Here is a 16,268-nt window from a genome sequence, read left to right as displayed (position 1 = left end):
ACAAATCCAATTGAGTACCTTTTACGGGTGCACTCACCTTTTCGCTAACAACGGGTGTTTTGTTGTTGGATAGCGACTACAAGTGGAATCTCGATATTGAATCTGCTTTTGACAACGATTTCTTATGATTATGGAAAAAGTTCTGTCTATTTTGTTATCGCTGAATCATTCGATCTCATATTTTGACTTAAATTGGAATAATAGTATTAATTTCCCCATGTTAAGTTTGTTATTTATCCAATTTCCTGCAATGAAAAAGACAACATTTTTCTTATACTTTTTCGTTATCTTGTCTTTGTTTCACCTTAATGGCAAATCGTTTAAGAAATATTTGTTTTTAAACGAAAATGTGTTTTTTTAGAAAAGCTTCAATTTACATGAATTTTTTTATGAAATACCAAATGAATGAAATAATAATTTGAAAGAAATGTCCTTTCTCCCTGGATGGATAAATATGTAATGCATCAGTCGTAAAATACACTTTGAAAATATGCACGTCGGGTAAAATTATCATTTCTTTTAAAGGTAACACATAAAAATACGGACTAAACACAAACAAACAAGTCAGCAGCCAATACAAATAAATATACAACGCATAAGAAACTGACAGCCTGACTAAGATCTCTTTGGCATGTCGTGTTACTGAGTCAGGTTACACATAAAACCCTCCCACTGCCGTGACCATGATGCGTAAAATAGTTGTCTCTTGGTTGTAGGGCTGAAGATATGTTGTTCTATTTCCCCTCACAAAACACTCACCCACGAAGTGTCTGGTATAGCCGTCACAGTCGCCAATGGAAAGCTGCTATATGCTGTGTTATGCTTTTGGACGTACTCTTAACAGCGACGGGACAGTATAACGAATTGAAATATCCCACAAGATGAGCAGCTTGTGTTCAAATTTATGTTCTCAAATAACCACGATTGGTGGTACAAAAGCGAATACAATTATTTTATATACAAAAACAAATAAAACAGATACATATTAATAAATAATTGTATATATAAATACAAAATATAATACGAGAAGGCTGTAATTGGTTTATGTTTCTTATAAGGGGTGATACTTTTGATACAAGTTTTGATGAATTGATAATTTCTTAAGTGTCATTAGTTGGAAATAATTTAACAAAAATTTTAATATTTTGTTTTGGGGGATAATAAATATATATTTTCTTGCATCACAGAGACTTTAACATTCAAAAATATAATGAAATAATGTTGAAACAGAGAAAAGACATAGAAAAGAACATTTAGAAACAAATGTTAGCACTTTGGATATGTAAAAGCTTCCCCCAACGTGGGTCTTTCGAGGGCGAGCTTGTATGAGAAGGCGTTCCTATTAATCTTGTTTCACATTTAATCTGACCAGAGAGAAAACAATGTAACATTACAATCATTTGTGTATACTCGTTTCAACATTCACTTCATATGTTTAGCAGTGCAACTTTCTTTATTCTAGACATTATACAATCTTAAAGAGAGCACGGTGATACATCATGAAAACAAATATACCTGTTACAGCACTGAAGTGTAATGAGTATGTGTCTTTGTTTCGTTTGTCATTGAGTGATGTAAATAACAAAAGAGCGGTATGGTTGTGAAAGGACATCAATCATTCATATGCAATAAAAATCGTTTTTTCTTTCATTACGTAGTGTCTACAAAACCCTCGTTTATAAAACTTTGCTGAAAATCAGTATTTCACGAGTAAGCAGTTATTTTCGTCAAATAATACAACAAAATACTGAATACATTTTTCGGAATTTGTAGATAAACATACTTCGACCAAAAAGTGTAAATTTGAATTGTATAACTACGAAACTACAGGCCATCAGTCAAGAATATACTGATGAATATTCATTGACTCAACGTTACATGGAAGTACACATATTTCTGACGTCGGAGTCTAATTTTATCAAACAATCTGACACTTGTTCTACTACGCTCATGACGATATCTTACGTAAATGAAGATCCCGACAAATGAATTCCCCTAAACTAAAATTATATTTCCTCATACGCTGTCGCCAGAGGAATGAAAATGCCTGCAAAACCTGTCTCCCGTCTCGCTTCACTTATGACAACCTTTAACGCATTGTGATGAAACGCATGTCACGTGACATTTGCTACCTACTGTAGACGTCAAAAGGCCTATGCATCATTCTCAGTGAGAGGTATCCCAGCCTTTCGCTGTGACGTTTTGTAATTAATCTCTTACTTTTGATTGGTGGGACTAATCTTGTTTCCTGTCCTGCTTCACTGGTATAAGAGCGGAAGGGGAGCAGCGAGTAGACCAAAGAAGTAACCCTCCTACAGTTTTGAGGTCCACACCCCATCAGAAACGAAAGGTAAGACACCTTCACCAAGGTTACAGTCTATATTGGTCTCGTTTCCACGATGTGCGCCAATCTCAGCACTACTGTCACGTGTCTTTGTCAAGGATTTCAAAAGGGAATAAGATCGTCTAAGAACTAAAAACACAAACACGACCTCTATATTCAGGCATTGATATTACGATCAACTTGAGGAACAGTGTCCGGACACCTTATTAAAGTCACACAGGATCACGATGTATCAAATTGCTCTAGGTTATAACACAATATAGCAATACACACTTTATGGATTACACCTTCTTTATACATTACGTACATCAGAGATGTGAATTACTTCAAAGTAAAATGCGTACCAGGTATATTGTAAGGCTTCCGTGTACTGCAATATCTCTTAAGAAAGCTTACGTAAACATAAACAATATCCAGTCAGATCAAAATATGTGGATCGTTGTTGTCAAACTACCTAAAGCTAAGTACTTTAATTGATGATTGCTTGAAAAAATACCCGTTCTGTCATTCCTTTCATTCTTCTTTCAGGACTCTGATTTGTTCCTCATGAAACTACATCAGTGCATCCCGCCATGGAGTCTCATATATGTATTAATCGTGGTGGTTAACCTGCCAAAATCGAACGCTGTCATCGAGAAAGGCGATCTCCCACCAGAATTACTAAAATGCTACCAGGACTATTCCCGTGTCAGCTTGCGAGATGTTGTTGGGCAAACAATGCTTTGGTTCTGTGAGGCACCGGTCGTCCGCTCCCTCATAAATACTGCCAGGCAGCCACGAAAGCCCCCGTCCTCCGTCCGCTATGTCAGTGGGCTTGTGGACAAGGTGATCGCCAAAAAGGGAAAACGGGTGAAACGACAATCTCAACAGCCCGAAGGGAAATGTCGCCGAAAGGAATACAGAATGCTTAGCGACCAGGAGAGGAATGTGTACCACAGGGCCATCATAGCTCTCAAGCAAGACACTGTAAGTAGAATTAACTTTGGTTGCCTTTTGGGGCCTCATAGTAACTCTGCAGCTCTTGGCATGGGTTCATAGGGATCGAAATTTCAGATAGCAGCGGTAATATATCTTGTTGTACGTATCGCATTAGATCGATCTAACCTACAGTTTTGCCATGATGATTTCTTGACAAATGTGATATAAAATGGTATTGTTTTGCCACGAAAACCTTAAGGTCAGTTATGGCGTACGATTGTTAAACTTTCTTTTCCTGATTCATAGTTTATATTGCTGAAACCAGGCAATAGAAAGGACGGCAGAAATTTAATTTTAATCTTTCGTTCATTTACTATTCATGAAGTTTTTGCATTTTTCTGACTGACATTTTTCTGATTTTTCTGTGTGAAGCCCATTTCTGGCGTCCACCGCCGTGATATTGCTGGAATATTGCTAAAAACGGGTCCTTAACTTAACTCACCCTCTCTCTTTGCTTTGAGACTACTGAAGGTTTTGCTCCACGACGACTGCGTCGGGACTAACCTGTCAGTAAGTCCAGACAAATGAATATGTATTTATTTGCTGGTATGTGTCTTCATTCCAAGGGGGCCTCAATGTCACCTCGAACTGTCGGGGTCGCTAACTTGCTTTATAGCGTGTCATCATACCTGGATGGGTTGGGGCGCTACTCATAGTATCTCACTCTAGTTGGTCGAGTCTAGATCAATGATACAGGCACGATGTAGACTGCAGCTACAATCAACAAACCTGTGAAAAGGAATGATGGAGAACTCGCCAGTCCGGATGTACACGCGACAATTCTGTGAATACACACATGCATCATCCCTATTTGCAGACTGTTGAACCCAACAAGTACGATGCCCTTGCTACCCTCCACACTGGCCTAACTACAAGCATTGCCCATGCCGGACCAAACTTCCTGGGTTGGCATCGTGTTTACCTGCTCATGTAAGTACTATGTCCAAATCTGTGCACGACTAGACCTCGACACTGTGTCTTATTTGCCGTCAGTATCATTGAAGGATGTTTGCTTGAGAGAAACCGTCATTATCAGTAGTTTTTAAAGAGAGCTTCAGATAAATCACAATTTCAAAATCAGTTCTGAGTTACATTCGTACAAATACGTAACAAAAGTGTATTTCTTTACACACCTCTGTAAAAGGATCGAATGAAGGCATCATAGACACAATAGTCTACGGTTGTGAATAATCCGTATTCAAGGCACTGCACTGAAAGTTAACCAGACACGAAATTACACTTGAACAGACACAAAATTATATGTTGCCCGAAACATCATTTAGATCGGCAGAAAAAAACGTCATCTGTGTTTTATTTTTTTCCATCTGTTTATGTATTGCAAGCACAATATCCATCACGAATCTACGATCTACTTTGCATTCAACTCACTGTTTGGTTTGCAGGTACGAGATCGCGCTGCAGGAAATTGATCCAAGCATCTGTCTACCTTACTGGGACAGCTCACTCGACAATGAACTGGAGGACCCTCGCCTGTCTCACATCTTCAGCCCGGACTTCCTTGGTGGAGGAATTAATACCGGTAATGGTGGCGTTGTGAGTGATGGACCCTTTGCCGGATGGGAAACCCCCAATGATGGTCCTCTGATCAGAAATATAGGAGGAGACGGAGAGCTTTTTACCATAGAGTCGATTGAAGCTATTTTATCCCGTGAAAGGACCCGAGACATCATTCCACCCAACTCACTCCCTGAGAATGATCTCGAGTTCCACCATGGCGGTATCCACGTCTATATGGGAGGTTTGATGATGCAGCTGGAAACAGCAGCGTTTGATCCTGTTTTCTTCCTTCACCATACTTTTGTTGACTACATATGGGAACTCTTTAGAACAAAGCAGAGAGCGCTCCGTATCGATCCACAGTTAGACTACCCTGAGAATTTTGGCACATCTTTCCATGCGCATAATGCAACAATGGGCTTCAATCTGAACTTGACAGCAGAGCAGGGATACAGTGATGATTTGATGGCAACGTATGAGTACGACCCATCCCCTGATTGTTCTGAGAGACGACCAACTTGCGGATCCAGATATCTTAGCTGTAACACGGCAAGGGGTAGATGTTATCCTGTTGATCCATCTACTAGCCCTCCAGAGCCACCTACTGGCATGCCAGGGTGTCGTCCTGGTCAACCAGGATGTCCGACAAGGCCTCCCACAAGGCCTCCTACAAGGCCTCCCACAAGGCCACCTACCTGTCGGCCTGGTCAACCAGGGTGTCCAACAAGTCCACCAACGCCTGTGCCAAACCCACCCAAACAACCCTGCAAGCAAGAGGTTCTCCCCACACAGAACAGTTTTTGTATTGACGGTACATGTGATACCAATGGCTGGGTGTATGTGCCGGTTAAGGTTGTTTCAATGCGACCTCCTGGCCTAACGAAATACGACTCGTACCCAATGTCTAATGGAAGAGTTAGCAAAACGAGCGACATCTACCAGCCATCTGCATATGCTGAAACGAACCGCTATATATCAAGCGTACGAGGTGTTCCCAAAACATATGACAGGTGTGACGATGGTAAAGGGTTCGGCCAAGTGTATGTCCAAGCAACTGGACTCAGTTACAGCGGGATATACAAGGAATCAGCTATCACTGACCAGCGTCTTGCCACATCACTGTCGATTGCTTACCTTGCAGTAAAGGATCCTAGGAACGGCCCAGTCAAAGCTTTATTCAGAGCATTTGACTCCTGCGGAAGAATCTGTCATACAGCTTGTAAGGTACCAGGAACCAATGACTATGAGCCTTGTTCAGGAGTCCTCAACATCAATGATGTTGCTGGAAGACCAAAGCAGTACAGCAAAACGTATGGACAAGCTGCCCTCAATACATGGGGTTATGTACAGAACCAGGACTGCCCAAGCTTTCTCGTTGACGACATCGTCCTCACCTTCTACTGCGACTACAGGGAACGCCTACCATGGTCAGATGCGAGGTCCGCACAGATCAAAGCAAACCCCAAGACAGTGGTCGCATTGAACACAGTGCCGGCACCAGAACCAGCACCTCCAGTCGTACTGAATGGTTTGTATCTTTGTTCAATCCGTGTGATTTCCCAGTTTCACTTCACAACCCTTTTCTGATGTCTGATTAATTTTCTAATTCAACGAATGCATGCAGTCTGTAATACTGAAACTACATCACAGCGACCTATAAATAGTCCAAATTGGACCAAACAAACGCAACACAAACACTGTAAACATAGATTAACTGTTTATCGGGTATTTCTACAAACATGGGGTTTGGGCAGCTTTTGTGTCCTTGATACCCTTTGGTTTGCAATGAAATGAAGCACGTGACATTTCTTGAAGTGTATATTTGGACACCAACAAAATCGGTCGATTTATTAAGTAACAAATCTAATAGAAAACATTTCTGATAATCATCCATTAATATACACAATTTCAGCATTTGAAACTTTATTTACAGAATGCAAGGTGTCCGATGACTGCATTCTGGACATCCCGTGCTTGTCCACCAAGAAGCAATGCAGTGGATATGGCAAATCTCACAAATGCAGGGGATCGTGCAACAAGTATGCTGTGTGCAACTATGGTCAGTACTGGGTGAGGAAGTGTCCGTATGACTGGTCCTACCACAAAAAACTGGCAGACCTGCACATCTCGCGTCAAATGCATGGACACGTCCCCTGCACAGACTCCTGCGAGGCAAATACAGAGGACGTGGAACGTGAACCCCAGACGAAACACATACCTTCAAAACCTAGGACGAATGGTCTTTGGTTCCAGAAGGACTGGAGGAAGCATTTTTGGATAATTTCTGCCTTGATCTACACCTGGATACGCTCGTTTTCCCTATGTACCAGCATTTTAAAACGTTGAACATGTTTACATTTTTTTCTCTTTTCAATTTGGCTGCTTTGAAATATTCCCAGATTAAATTGCTGTTGGTTTCCAGCTAGGTATAAAGTACATTCACTAGAGACGTAACACATCAGAAATCACACACGTGCTTGGGTATTCGACACAGTGTTCCGCCACGAGACAGCGATGCTGGCAATTATCCGTGAAAGTCCTAGAAATCCAATTTGTCACAGTTTGGGCTTTTGTGCCCAGTCGAATCTGTTTCGGCAGGGGATCGAGACTGACTGTTTTCTGGCGTTGACAATTATGTATATTATTAACGTTATCCGCTAGTTTGGATACAGGTTATATGTGTATATATGTAAAAGGATACTTTTTTACAATGTGAAAGTGGGTAAAACGCATAATAAAATAGTTTTTACTCATTTTATTCCTTGTCTTTTCTTGATCGAAATGAAAATGTCTTTTCATATTTGCGCAGGGATATATCAGTAAACATTTCTCTTATGTAGATATTTTAGTGAAGATAAACATCGGGTCGTTCCCAGAGTATCCATCGGGGCGCACATTTTGGAATGTTCACAATTTGTCAATTATGGAATACATACAGAATCATTCAAATTGATGTCAGTAAAATATATTTTTTTGAATTCAGGTTATGAAGATTTTTGTGTTCAAGCTAATTCACATACGATAGCGTGATGATACATGTTAAATACCTGTTAAACAGGTACACCATAACATATGGAATCATTTACATGCGGAACCTCGCAGTATCAGAATGTAGGTCACCCATGAAATAAATATTTAGATTGTGTCAGTAACAATGTTCCCCCCATTCATAAATCACTAAATTCTTTCATGTTTTTCTGTCACTTTATTCATGTTTAATTTATCATATTCAAATGAATATGACTTAGGTATGATTATACTTTGAACACAGCAGGGGCGTATATGTTCATACCCAAGCACCTGTGTGGAAATACACAGACACATTACATGTAATACATTACACACAGGGAAGTTCTGTTTATTGCTTCTTCTCTTTTTTAGATATATAGTAAACACAATGACGACATGTTGAACATTGCGTGCACTTTACACAAGTAAACATAAAAAAATAATATGCATGTGATGACACATGTTCTCTCACCGATGGGGCGGTGGGGTAGCCTAGTGGTTAAAGCGTTGGCTCGTCACGCCGAAGACCCGGGTTCGAATCCCCACATGGGTACAATGTGTGAAGCCCATTTCTGGTGTCCCCCGCCCTGATGTTGCTGGAATATTGCTAAAAGCGGCGTAAAACCAAACTCAGTCAGTCAGTCAGTCTCTCACCGATTATTTGATTTTATAACTTATATGCTGAAACTCTTCGAAGTTTGTGCTATAACTGTGCACATAGTTTAGCTGAGATTTCCTACGGATGTGGAAAGGATTGTTTCTATTTAACCATAATTCTCCTTTCTCTTTATCAAATGTGTTCGAACATTCCTTGAACGTTGTCTCACGTGGATATATCGAGAGACGTGGTACGGAACAGTATATTTTCGTGTGCTTGTTTCCTGCCGCCATGATGAAAACAACACAGACAATACCGTTCATAAGCATATTCTATCTGATGTGAAGTAGTCTTACAGTACCCACTATATCAGAAACGTGTTTAGAAATCACAAGCAAATGGTGATGGTACCAGATGTCAGCGGAAATATGTCCCTCGTGAAATACACATGCATGGACAGGCTGTTGATAGCCTGGTACAACACGGTAACAAAATATTCATAATTGATGACAGTCTGGGAATCGAATCAAGAATTCGGTAGACAAGCAATTAGAGAGCCCTAGAGTATTGATAAAATGCACAAAAACATACTTTACTTTATATTTCGTGTTCATTCATGTTCAAAATACAGTACTCTCCTAAACCCATTGGAAATGTGGGTCAAGTATTGTGAAAGAAGGATTCTTTTAATTACATGTTCAAAATGCGAGTGCATCGAAAAAGAGGAAATCTATTCATGAATACATCTGATTACTATGGAGAAATATTTTCTGAATAATAGTACCATTTTTCTCCTTGTATATATTGTCTTGTGGAAAAGTAGTTAACATTCAAATGTCAATGAACATTTTAGCAGCTAGTGTATAAGTTGGACTTAAGCAATTGTAATGCGTTCTTTATGTTAATGTAACGCGTTCTTTATGTTAATGTGTGCGTCTTATTAATTACTGATTGTTTAGACCACTTAACCCCAACGTTTCGTCTTGAATCCAAGTTTGGTAATCTTAAGTAATGCATTTGGATATAAATACAGCAATGATCCAAAATTCAAACTAATAATGGCCCACGAAAGAATTACTCTCAGCAGCAATTATACTTGCGTGAATATGAAGTCAAGGTGCAGACAGAGCATAACGTTTGATATGAATGTTGCAAGATTCATATTCTGTAAGTAAATCACTCTGTGTTTGCGTACTAGCCATAACTAAGTTACTGGGAAAGTACAATTCAATGTAAGAATATCATGTTTTTAAACTAAACGTAATGACATGATCCATTAATACAGTTAAGAACTATTGTGAACACTCTGCAAATGGAATGAAGTGTACATCACCAAAAAAATATGTTTTCGCTCTGCTGTTTGGGTTATCAAATTGTTATGCCATCCATAACGAGCTTAGGGTTAGAAACAACATTTGCAGATAATAAATTATTAAGGATTATAATACACAAACACAACAGATATATTCTATGTTTGATTGCATAACTTTTAATACGAATTTCTGTACAATAACATTTATTGTTTGCCTATCGATACTCATAAGTGGACTTCGCTTGACGAAATTCTTAAAACTATATATATATTTATATATGTGTGTGTGTGTGTGTGTGTGTGTGTGTGTGTGTGTGTGTGTGTGTGTAATATCTAATGAATAATGATTGATATACTGTTACGTGCTTCTGACGTCAAAGACTTAAATTTTTCAGAAACGCTGACAATTGTTCTGCCACAATCAAGAAGATATTACGTAAATATCTAAACTAAAATATTACATTTCCTTATTGGTTGTCGCCAGAGGATTAAAAAAGGCCGCTGTACCTGTCTCCGGGTTGGCTTACATTTTCACACTCTTTACCAGAATTTGATGAACCAGGTATCACGTGACCTACATACAAGAGCCGTCAAGAGGCTAATGCATCATCTCCTGGTGTTAAACACACCCAGACCATCACGCGCTGTACTTGATCTCTTACATCTGATTGGTGGGACTCATTTTCGTTTCCTGGTTCATGGTTATAAGAGGGAAGGGTGATCAAAGAATAGACCGAAGGGATCATAAGCCACAACTGTTCATCAGAACCTTGAGGTACGAAACATTTGTAGATTGATACTAGTGATGTCATACGAGAGAGACGTGTAGAATCTGAGATGGGACAAAGTAGAGATATTTCTCAATCTGTTCTATTGTAATTTCTGCTTTGATGTGTTATTGTTAATTCTTCAGATAATGTAATTTCTCTTCTTCTCAATATTGTGAACAATATACTCATTCTGCCATTCCTTTCAGTCTGCTTTGAGGAATCTAATTATTCTTCATGAAACTACACCAGTCCGTCCCATCATGGAGCCTTATACATGTAATAATCTTGGTGGTTAACCTGCCACGCTCTATTGCCATCATAGAGAAAGACGATCTCCCTCCTGAAATACAAAAATGCTACCGCAATTATGCCAATGTCAGTTTGCGAGATGTTGTTGGGCAAACACTATCCTGGTTCTGTGAGGCTCCGGCCGTCCGGACTCTTAGAAACAGTGACAGTCCGGCGCCAACGCCTCTGTCTTCCGTCCGCTATGTCAGTGGGCTTGTGGACAAGGCGATCGCAAAAAGAGGGAGCCGCGTGAAACGACAAGCTCAACAATCCGGAGAGAGGTGTCTGAGGAGGGAATACAGAATGTTGAGTGACCAGGAGAGGAATGTGTACCACAGGGCCATCATAGCTCTCAAGGCTGACACGGTAAGTAATTATAACTTCTTATTGAGATCTCAAGTATAATAGTAACGCAACTTTGCAAATCTGAAACTCTTGGCATGTGTAGAGCAGGGATCGAGTGTTCAACTGGCAGAGGTATTATTTTCTTCACCACGTGTCACAGAAGATTTAAACTAAACATAATTGCTTTAAGCATGATAAAGTAAGTAGATACAACTCTGACAGCTGATATAGATACACTTTTACGTTAAAAGTAAAAGATTCTTACGACATTTCCAGTGGCATATGGTCTTTCATACAATGAAGATTTGAATTTGCGTTATGTTCCAAAGGCATGGAGAGTTCTACCTATTATTCGCTTTTCCTTGAGCATCAGAATAGCCGATGTTAGGCTCTGTGTTGTGTTGAAAACTGAAAGCAACAATCTTGGCCGGAATGGTCAGTGTAGTGGTCATTTCTCTATGCAGACTGTTGAGCCCAACAAGTACGATGCCCTTGCTGCTCTTCACACTGGCCTAGCTACCAGCATTGCCCATTTTGGACCAAACTTCCTGGGCTGGCATCGTGTATACCTGCTCATGTGAGTACTATCCTCATCCACAGGTGACTCGTCACCATTAAGTGGCCTCATTGTCATAAGTGTGTCCATAATTCGCTTTGTTCATAGAATTCAAGGCTGCTCTCACTTTATCTTGGTGGTTAAAGGGTTCGCTCGTCAAGCCGAAGACTCGGGTTCGATTCTCCACACGCGTACAATATGAGAAGCCCATTTCTGGTGCCCTCCTAACTAGCAGCTATTATATGCCTGGAATTGTCAAAAACAACACTTCACTCACTCTTTGTATTGCAGGTACGAGATCGCGCTGCAGGAAGTTGATCCAAGCATCTGTCTACCTTACTGGGACAGCTCACTCGACATGGAACTGGAGGACCCTCGCCAGTCTCCCATCTTCAGCCCGGACTTCATTGGCGGAGGAACTGATACCGGTAATGGTGGCGTTGTGAGTGATGGACCTTTTGCTGGATGGGAAACCCCCAACGATGGCCCGTTGATCAGAAATATAGGAGGAGATGGAGAGCTTTTTACCACCCAGGCCATTGAAGCAGTTTTATCCCGTGAAAGGACCCGAGACATCGTTCCACCCAACTCGCTCCCTGAGAATGATCTCGAGTTCCACCATGGCGGTGTCCACGTCTATATAGGAGGCCTGATGAATCAGCTAGAAACAGCATCGCGAGACCCTGTTTTCTACCTTCACCATGCTTTTGTTGACTACATATGGGAACTCTTCAGGACACGACAGAGAGCACTCCGTATCGATCCACAGTTAGACTACCCTGAGGAATTTGGCTCTCCGTTCCATGCGCCCAATGAAACAATGGGCTTCAATCTGAACTTGACAGCAGAGCAGGGATACAGTGATGATTTGACGGCAACGTATGAGTACGAGCCATCCCCTGATTGTTCTGAGAGACGACCAACTTGTGGATCCAGACATCTTCGCTGTAACACGACAAGGGGTAGATGCTACCCTGTCATTCCACCCACTACCACTCCAGAACCGCCTACCGTCATGCCAGGGTGTCGTCCTGGTCAACCAGGATGTCCTACAAGGCCTCCCACAAGGCCTCCTACAAGGCCCCCTACAAGGCCTCCTACCTGTCGGCCTGGTCAACCATGGTGTCCTACAAGGCCTCCCACAAGGCCTCCTACAAGGCCCCCTACAAGGCCTCCTACCTGTCGGCCTGGTCAACCATGGTGTCCTACAAGGCCTCCCACAAGGCCTCCTACAAGGCCCCCTACAAGGCCTCCTACCTGTCGGCCTGGTCAACCATGGTGTCCAACACGCCCACCAAGCCCAACTCCCATGGCAACGCCTGTGCCAAACCCACCCAAACAACCCTGCAAGCAAGAGGTTCTCCCCACACAGAACAACTTTTGTATTGACGGCACATGTGATACCAATGGCTGGGTGTATGTGCCGGTCAAGGTTGTTTCAATGCGACCCCCGGGACTCAAGAAATACGACTCGTACCCAATCTCTAATGGAAAAGTCCGTAAAACCACCGACATCTACCAGCCATCTGCATATGCTGAAACGAACCGCTATATAAACGGTGTCCGTGGTGTTCCCAAAACATATAATAGGTGTGACGATACCAAAGGTTTCGGCCAAGTGTATGTCCAATCAAGTGGACTTAGTTACAGCGGGGTATACAAGGAATCAGCTATCACTGACCAGCGTCTTGCCACATCACTGTCGATTGCTTACGTTGCAGTAAAGGATCCTAGGACCGGCCCAGTCAAAGCTTTATTCAGAGCATTTGACTCCTGCGGAAGAATCTGTCGCACTGCTTGTAAGGATCCAGTCACAAACAGATTCGATCCTTGTTCAGGAGTCCTTAATATCCAAGATGTTGCAGGGAAACCAAAACAATACAGCAAGACCTATGGCGAAGCTACTCTAGATACGTGGGGTTATGCAGAGAACCAGGACTGTCCCAGCTTCCATAGTGAGGACAATTTCCTCACCTTCTACTGCGACTACAGGGACAACATACCATGGTCAGATGGCAAGTCTTCACTCAGCAAACCAAACCCCAAGGCCGTGGTACCGGTGAACCCCCACGTGTCACAACCAGCACTTCCAGTTACGCTGCGTGGTACGTATTTAGTACTCAACAACGCAATTTAGTTTATTAGTATTTCCCATTTTTTTAAATCTTGCCACAGCGGTGTCTCGACGGCATTTAAATAATTGAATGTGTGGAAGGCTAAATACTGAGTTATGTGTGAGACGCGTGTGTGGAAGGCTAAATACTGTGTTATGTGTGAGACGCGTGTGTGGAAGGCTAAATACTGAGTTGTATGGGAGGTGTCTGTGAAAGGGTAAATGCTGAGTTGTGTGGGAGGTGTCTGTGAAAGGCTAAATACTGAGTTGTATGGGAGGTGTCTGTGAAAGGGTAAATGCTGAGTTGTGTGGGAGGTGTCTGTCAAAGGGTAAAAACTGTGTTACGTGTCGGAGGTGTCTGTCAAAGGGTAAATACTGAGTTGTATGGGAGGTGTCTGTGAAAGGCTAAATACTGAGTTGTATGGGAGGTGTCTGTGAAAGGGTAAATGCTGAGTTGTGTGGGAGGTGTCTGTCAAAGGGTAAAAACTGTGTTACGTGTCGGAGGTGTCTGTCAAAGGGTAAATACTGAGTTGTATGGGAGGTGTCTGTGAAAGGCTAAATACTGAGTTGTATGGGAGGTGTCTGTGAAAGGGTAAATGCTGAGTTGTGTGGGAGGTGTCTGTCAAAGGGTAAAAACTGTGTTACGTGTCGGAGGTGTCTGTCAAAGGCTAAATACTGAGTTGTATGGGAGGTGTCTGTGAAAGGGTAAATACTGAGTTGTATGGGAGGTGTCTGTGAAAGGGTAAATGCTGAGTTGTATGGGAGGTGTCTGTCAAAGGGTAAATACTGAGTTGTATGGGAGGTGTCTGTCAAAGGGTAAATACTGAGTTGTGTTGGAGGTGTGTGTGAAAGGGTAAATACTGAGCTATGCGTGGGAGGTGTGTGTGAAACGGTAAATACTGAGTTATGTTTGGGAGGGTGTGTGTGTGTGTGTGTGTGTGTGTTTGGGGTGGGGGGTTGAACGGTAAATGTTGAGTTAGGCATGATGCTGATGACACCAAGAGGTCGTCATTCATCAGTACTTACTACAAGCAAGAACTACTGTTGACGTATCCTGCGCCGGTGATCGACAGAATTTATTTACAATAGAAGTGGAAAAACCCTTTCCACATTCATAGAGTCGAGTGTACAATTGCGACTGTATCATGAGCATACATTTGTTTCAGCAGTATTACAGCTGTACGATTTTGTTTGTAAACAAATCGAGTCTGGACCAGACAATCCAGTGATTGTCACCATGCGCTACGATCACCGAACATGTGTTTATGAATCGCTATGAAGAACACAATCCATAACTATCAATTGATGTATTTTTATCAATGATGATGTTATTTTTCAGAATGCAAAGTTTCTGATGATTGTATCCTGGATGTTCCATGCATGTCGGGCAAAGTCCAGTGTCGCAGTTATGGCCAAACTCACAAATGCAGAGGGTCTTGTAACAAATATGCTGTGTGCAACTATGGTCAGTTCTGGGTGAGGTCGTGTCCTTTCGACTGGTCCTACCACAAATACGACCATACATGCACATCACTCAACAGATGTAAGAACACTTCACTTCCGAAACCTCCCGCCCGAAAACAAACCGGGCCGACATGGAATGTAAACCCTAGACAGAGCTCATACTTTCAAAACCTCGGACGAAGGGTCATTGTTCCCGGAAATTTTGGTCACGTTTTTGGATAAATTTTAACTTAATCTACTCCTTCTCTCTTATGTACTAGTAACTAAGAACGTTTAACGTATTTGCCTATTTGTCCATGTTTTTCTTTTCTCTCATTTCTAGTTGATTTGCCAAAGTTTTAAAGCTTTCGGAAGTAAATTGTTGTTTGTTTCCTAGGTTTTTTCTCGCATGTTAATTCATTTCATAGTGAGATCAGTGGGATGAGATACACAGCACTACTGCTTCCGCGGTAACCGTACATGTGTTTGGTTGTTCAAAACAGTGTTCTACTATAGGACAACGTCGTACAAACAATAATCTGTTAAATCCAGATGATAAACTGCTAGAAATCCAGTTTAACGCAGCCTGTCTTATAAGCATTATCCGTCACCATAGAAACAGGTTGCATGTGTACATACAAACAATATATCTTTGTACACACTGAAAGTGGCTAAAAGTCCTAATAAATTATTTTTGTTGTACTACCTGTTTGTCTATATACAGAGCACACGGAATTCAAATTTAACGTATCAGTAGATGGGCTTTCGTGTCAGAAGATCACTGGATTGCCTGGTCCCGACCCCAGTGTATACAGACCGCCGTCTTTTGGCAGGAGCACTGCCGTGCTGCATCAGGCAACACACAAGAACTGCTATGGGAATTGTGAAAGTGTTGACTTCCACCCGTTGGGCAGGATGTCTATACCCTTTTCACCAAGTCGATGCCATTACAGAAGTTTAGTGTTCCGTTCATAATCTCCCCGCTGTTTTAGCA

General features: G+C 41.6%; 2 protein-coding genes across 2 annotated transcripts; both read left to right on the top strand.

The window, feature by feature from the left end:
• The first annotated feature begins 2,212 nt into the window (after positions 1-2,212).
• On the top strand, positions 2,213-7,593 carry LOC124268407. Its single transcript, XM_046703376.1, has 5 exons — positions 2,213-2,350; positions 2,873-3,310; positions 4,140-4,252; positions 4,726-6,368; positions 6,774-7,593. Exons 2-5 carry the CDS (start codon positions 2,891-2,893, stop codon positions 7,184-7,186), a joined length of 2,589 nt encoding a protein of 862 aa, XP_046559332.1. The 5' UTR covers positions 2,213-2,350; positions 2,873-2,890; the 3' UTR covers positions 7,187-7,593.
• A 2,886-nt stretch (positions 7,594-10,479) lies between these two features.
• On the top strand, positions 10,480-15,976 carry LOC124268406. The gene is made up of 5 exons (XM_046703375.1): positions 10,480-10,534; positions 10,736-11,183; positions 11,627-11,739; positions 12,010-13,823; positions 15,171-15,976. The coding sequence occupies exons 2-5, from the start codon at positions 10,764-10,766 to the stop codon at positions 15,515-15,517; spliced, it is 2,694 nt and encodes an 897-aa protein (XP_046559331.1). The 5' UTR covers positions 10,480-10,534; positions 10,736-10,763; the 3' UTR covers positions 15,518-15,976.
• Positions 15,977-16,268: the final 292 nt, after the last annotated feature.

Source organism: Haliotis rubra, unplaced genomic scaffold, assembly GCF_003918875.1.
Source record: "Haliotis rubra isolate DU_JTF1 unplaced genomic scaffold, ASM391887v1 Scf138, whole genome shotgun sequence".
NCBI classification, from domain to species: domain Eukaryota; kingdom Metazoa; phylum Mollusca; class Gastropoda; order Lepetellida; family Haliotidae; genus Haliotis; species Haliotis rubra.
Note: the sequence above shows the minus strand (reverse complement) of the source record. Positions and strands in the feature narration are given on the sequence as shown.

What these genes read in the sequence shown, in the direction of transcription:
- LOC124268407 (XM_046703376.1), top strand. Translation starts at nt 2,891, where the DNA reads ATGAAACTACATCAGTGCATCCCGCCATGGAGTCTCATATATGTATTA. An exon ending in TAGCTCTCAAGCAAGACACT is followed by an intron (nt 3,311 to 4,139) that starts GTAAGTAGAATT and finishes CCCTATTTGCAG; the next exon opens with ACTGTTGAACCCAACAAGTA. An exon ending in ACCTCCAGTCGTACTGAATG is followed by an intron (nt 6,369 to 6,773) that starts GTTTGTATCTTT and finishes CTTTATTTACAG; the next exon opens with AATGCAAGGTGTCCGATGAC.
- LOC124268406 (XM_046703375.1), top strand. Translation starts at nt 10,764, where the DNA reads ATGAAACTACACCAGTCCGTCCCATCATGGAGCCTTATACATGTAATA. An exon ending in TAGCTCTCAAGGCTGACACG is followed by an intron (nt 11,184 to 11,626) that starts GTAAGTAATTAT and finishes TTCTCTATGCAG; the next exon opens with ACTGTTGAGCCCAACAAGTA. An exon ending in ACTTCCAGTTACGCTGCGTG is followed by an intron (nt 13,824 to 15,170) that starts GTACGTATTTAG and finishes GTTATTTTTCAG; the next exon opens with AATGCAAAGTTTCTGATGAT.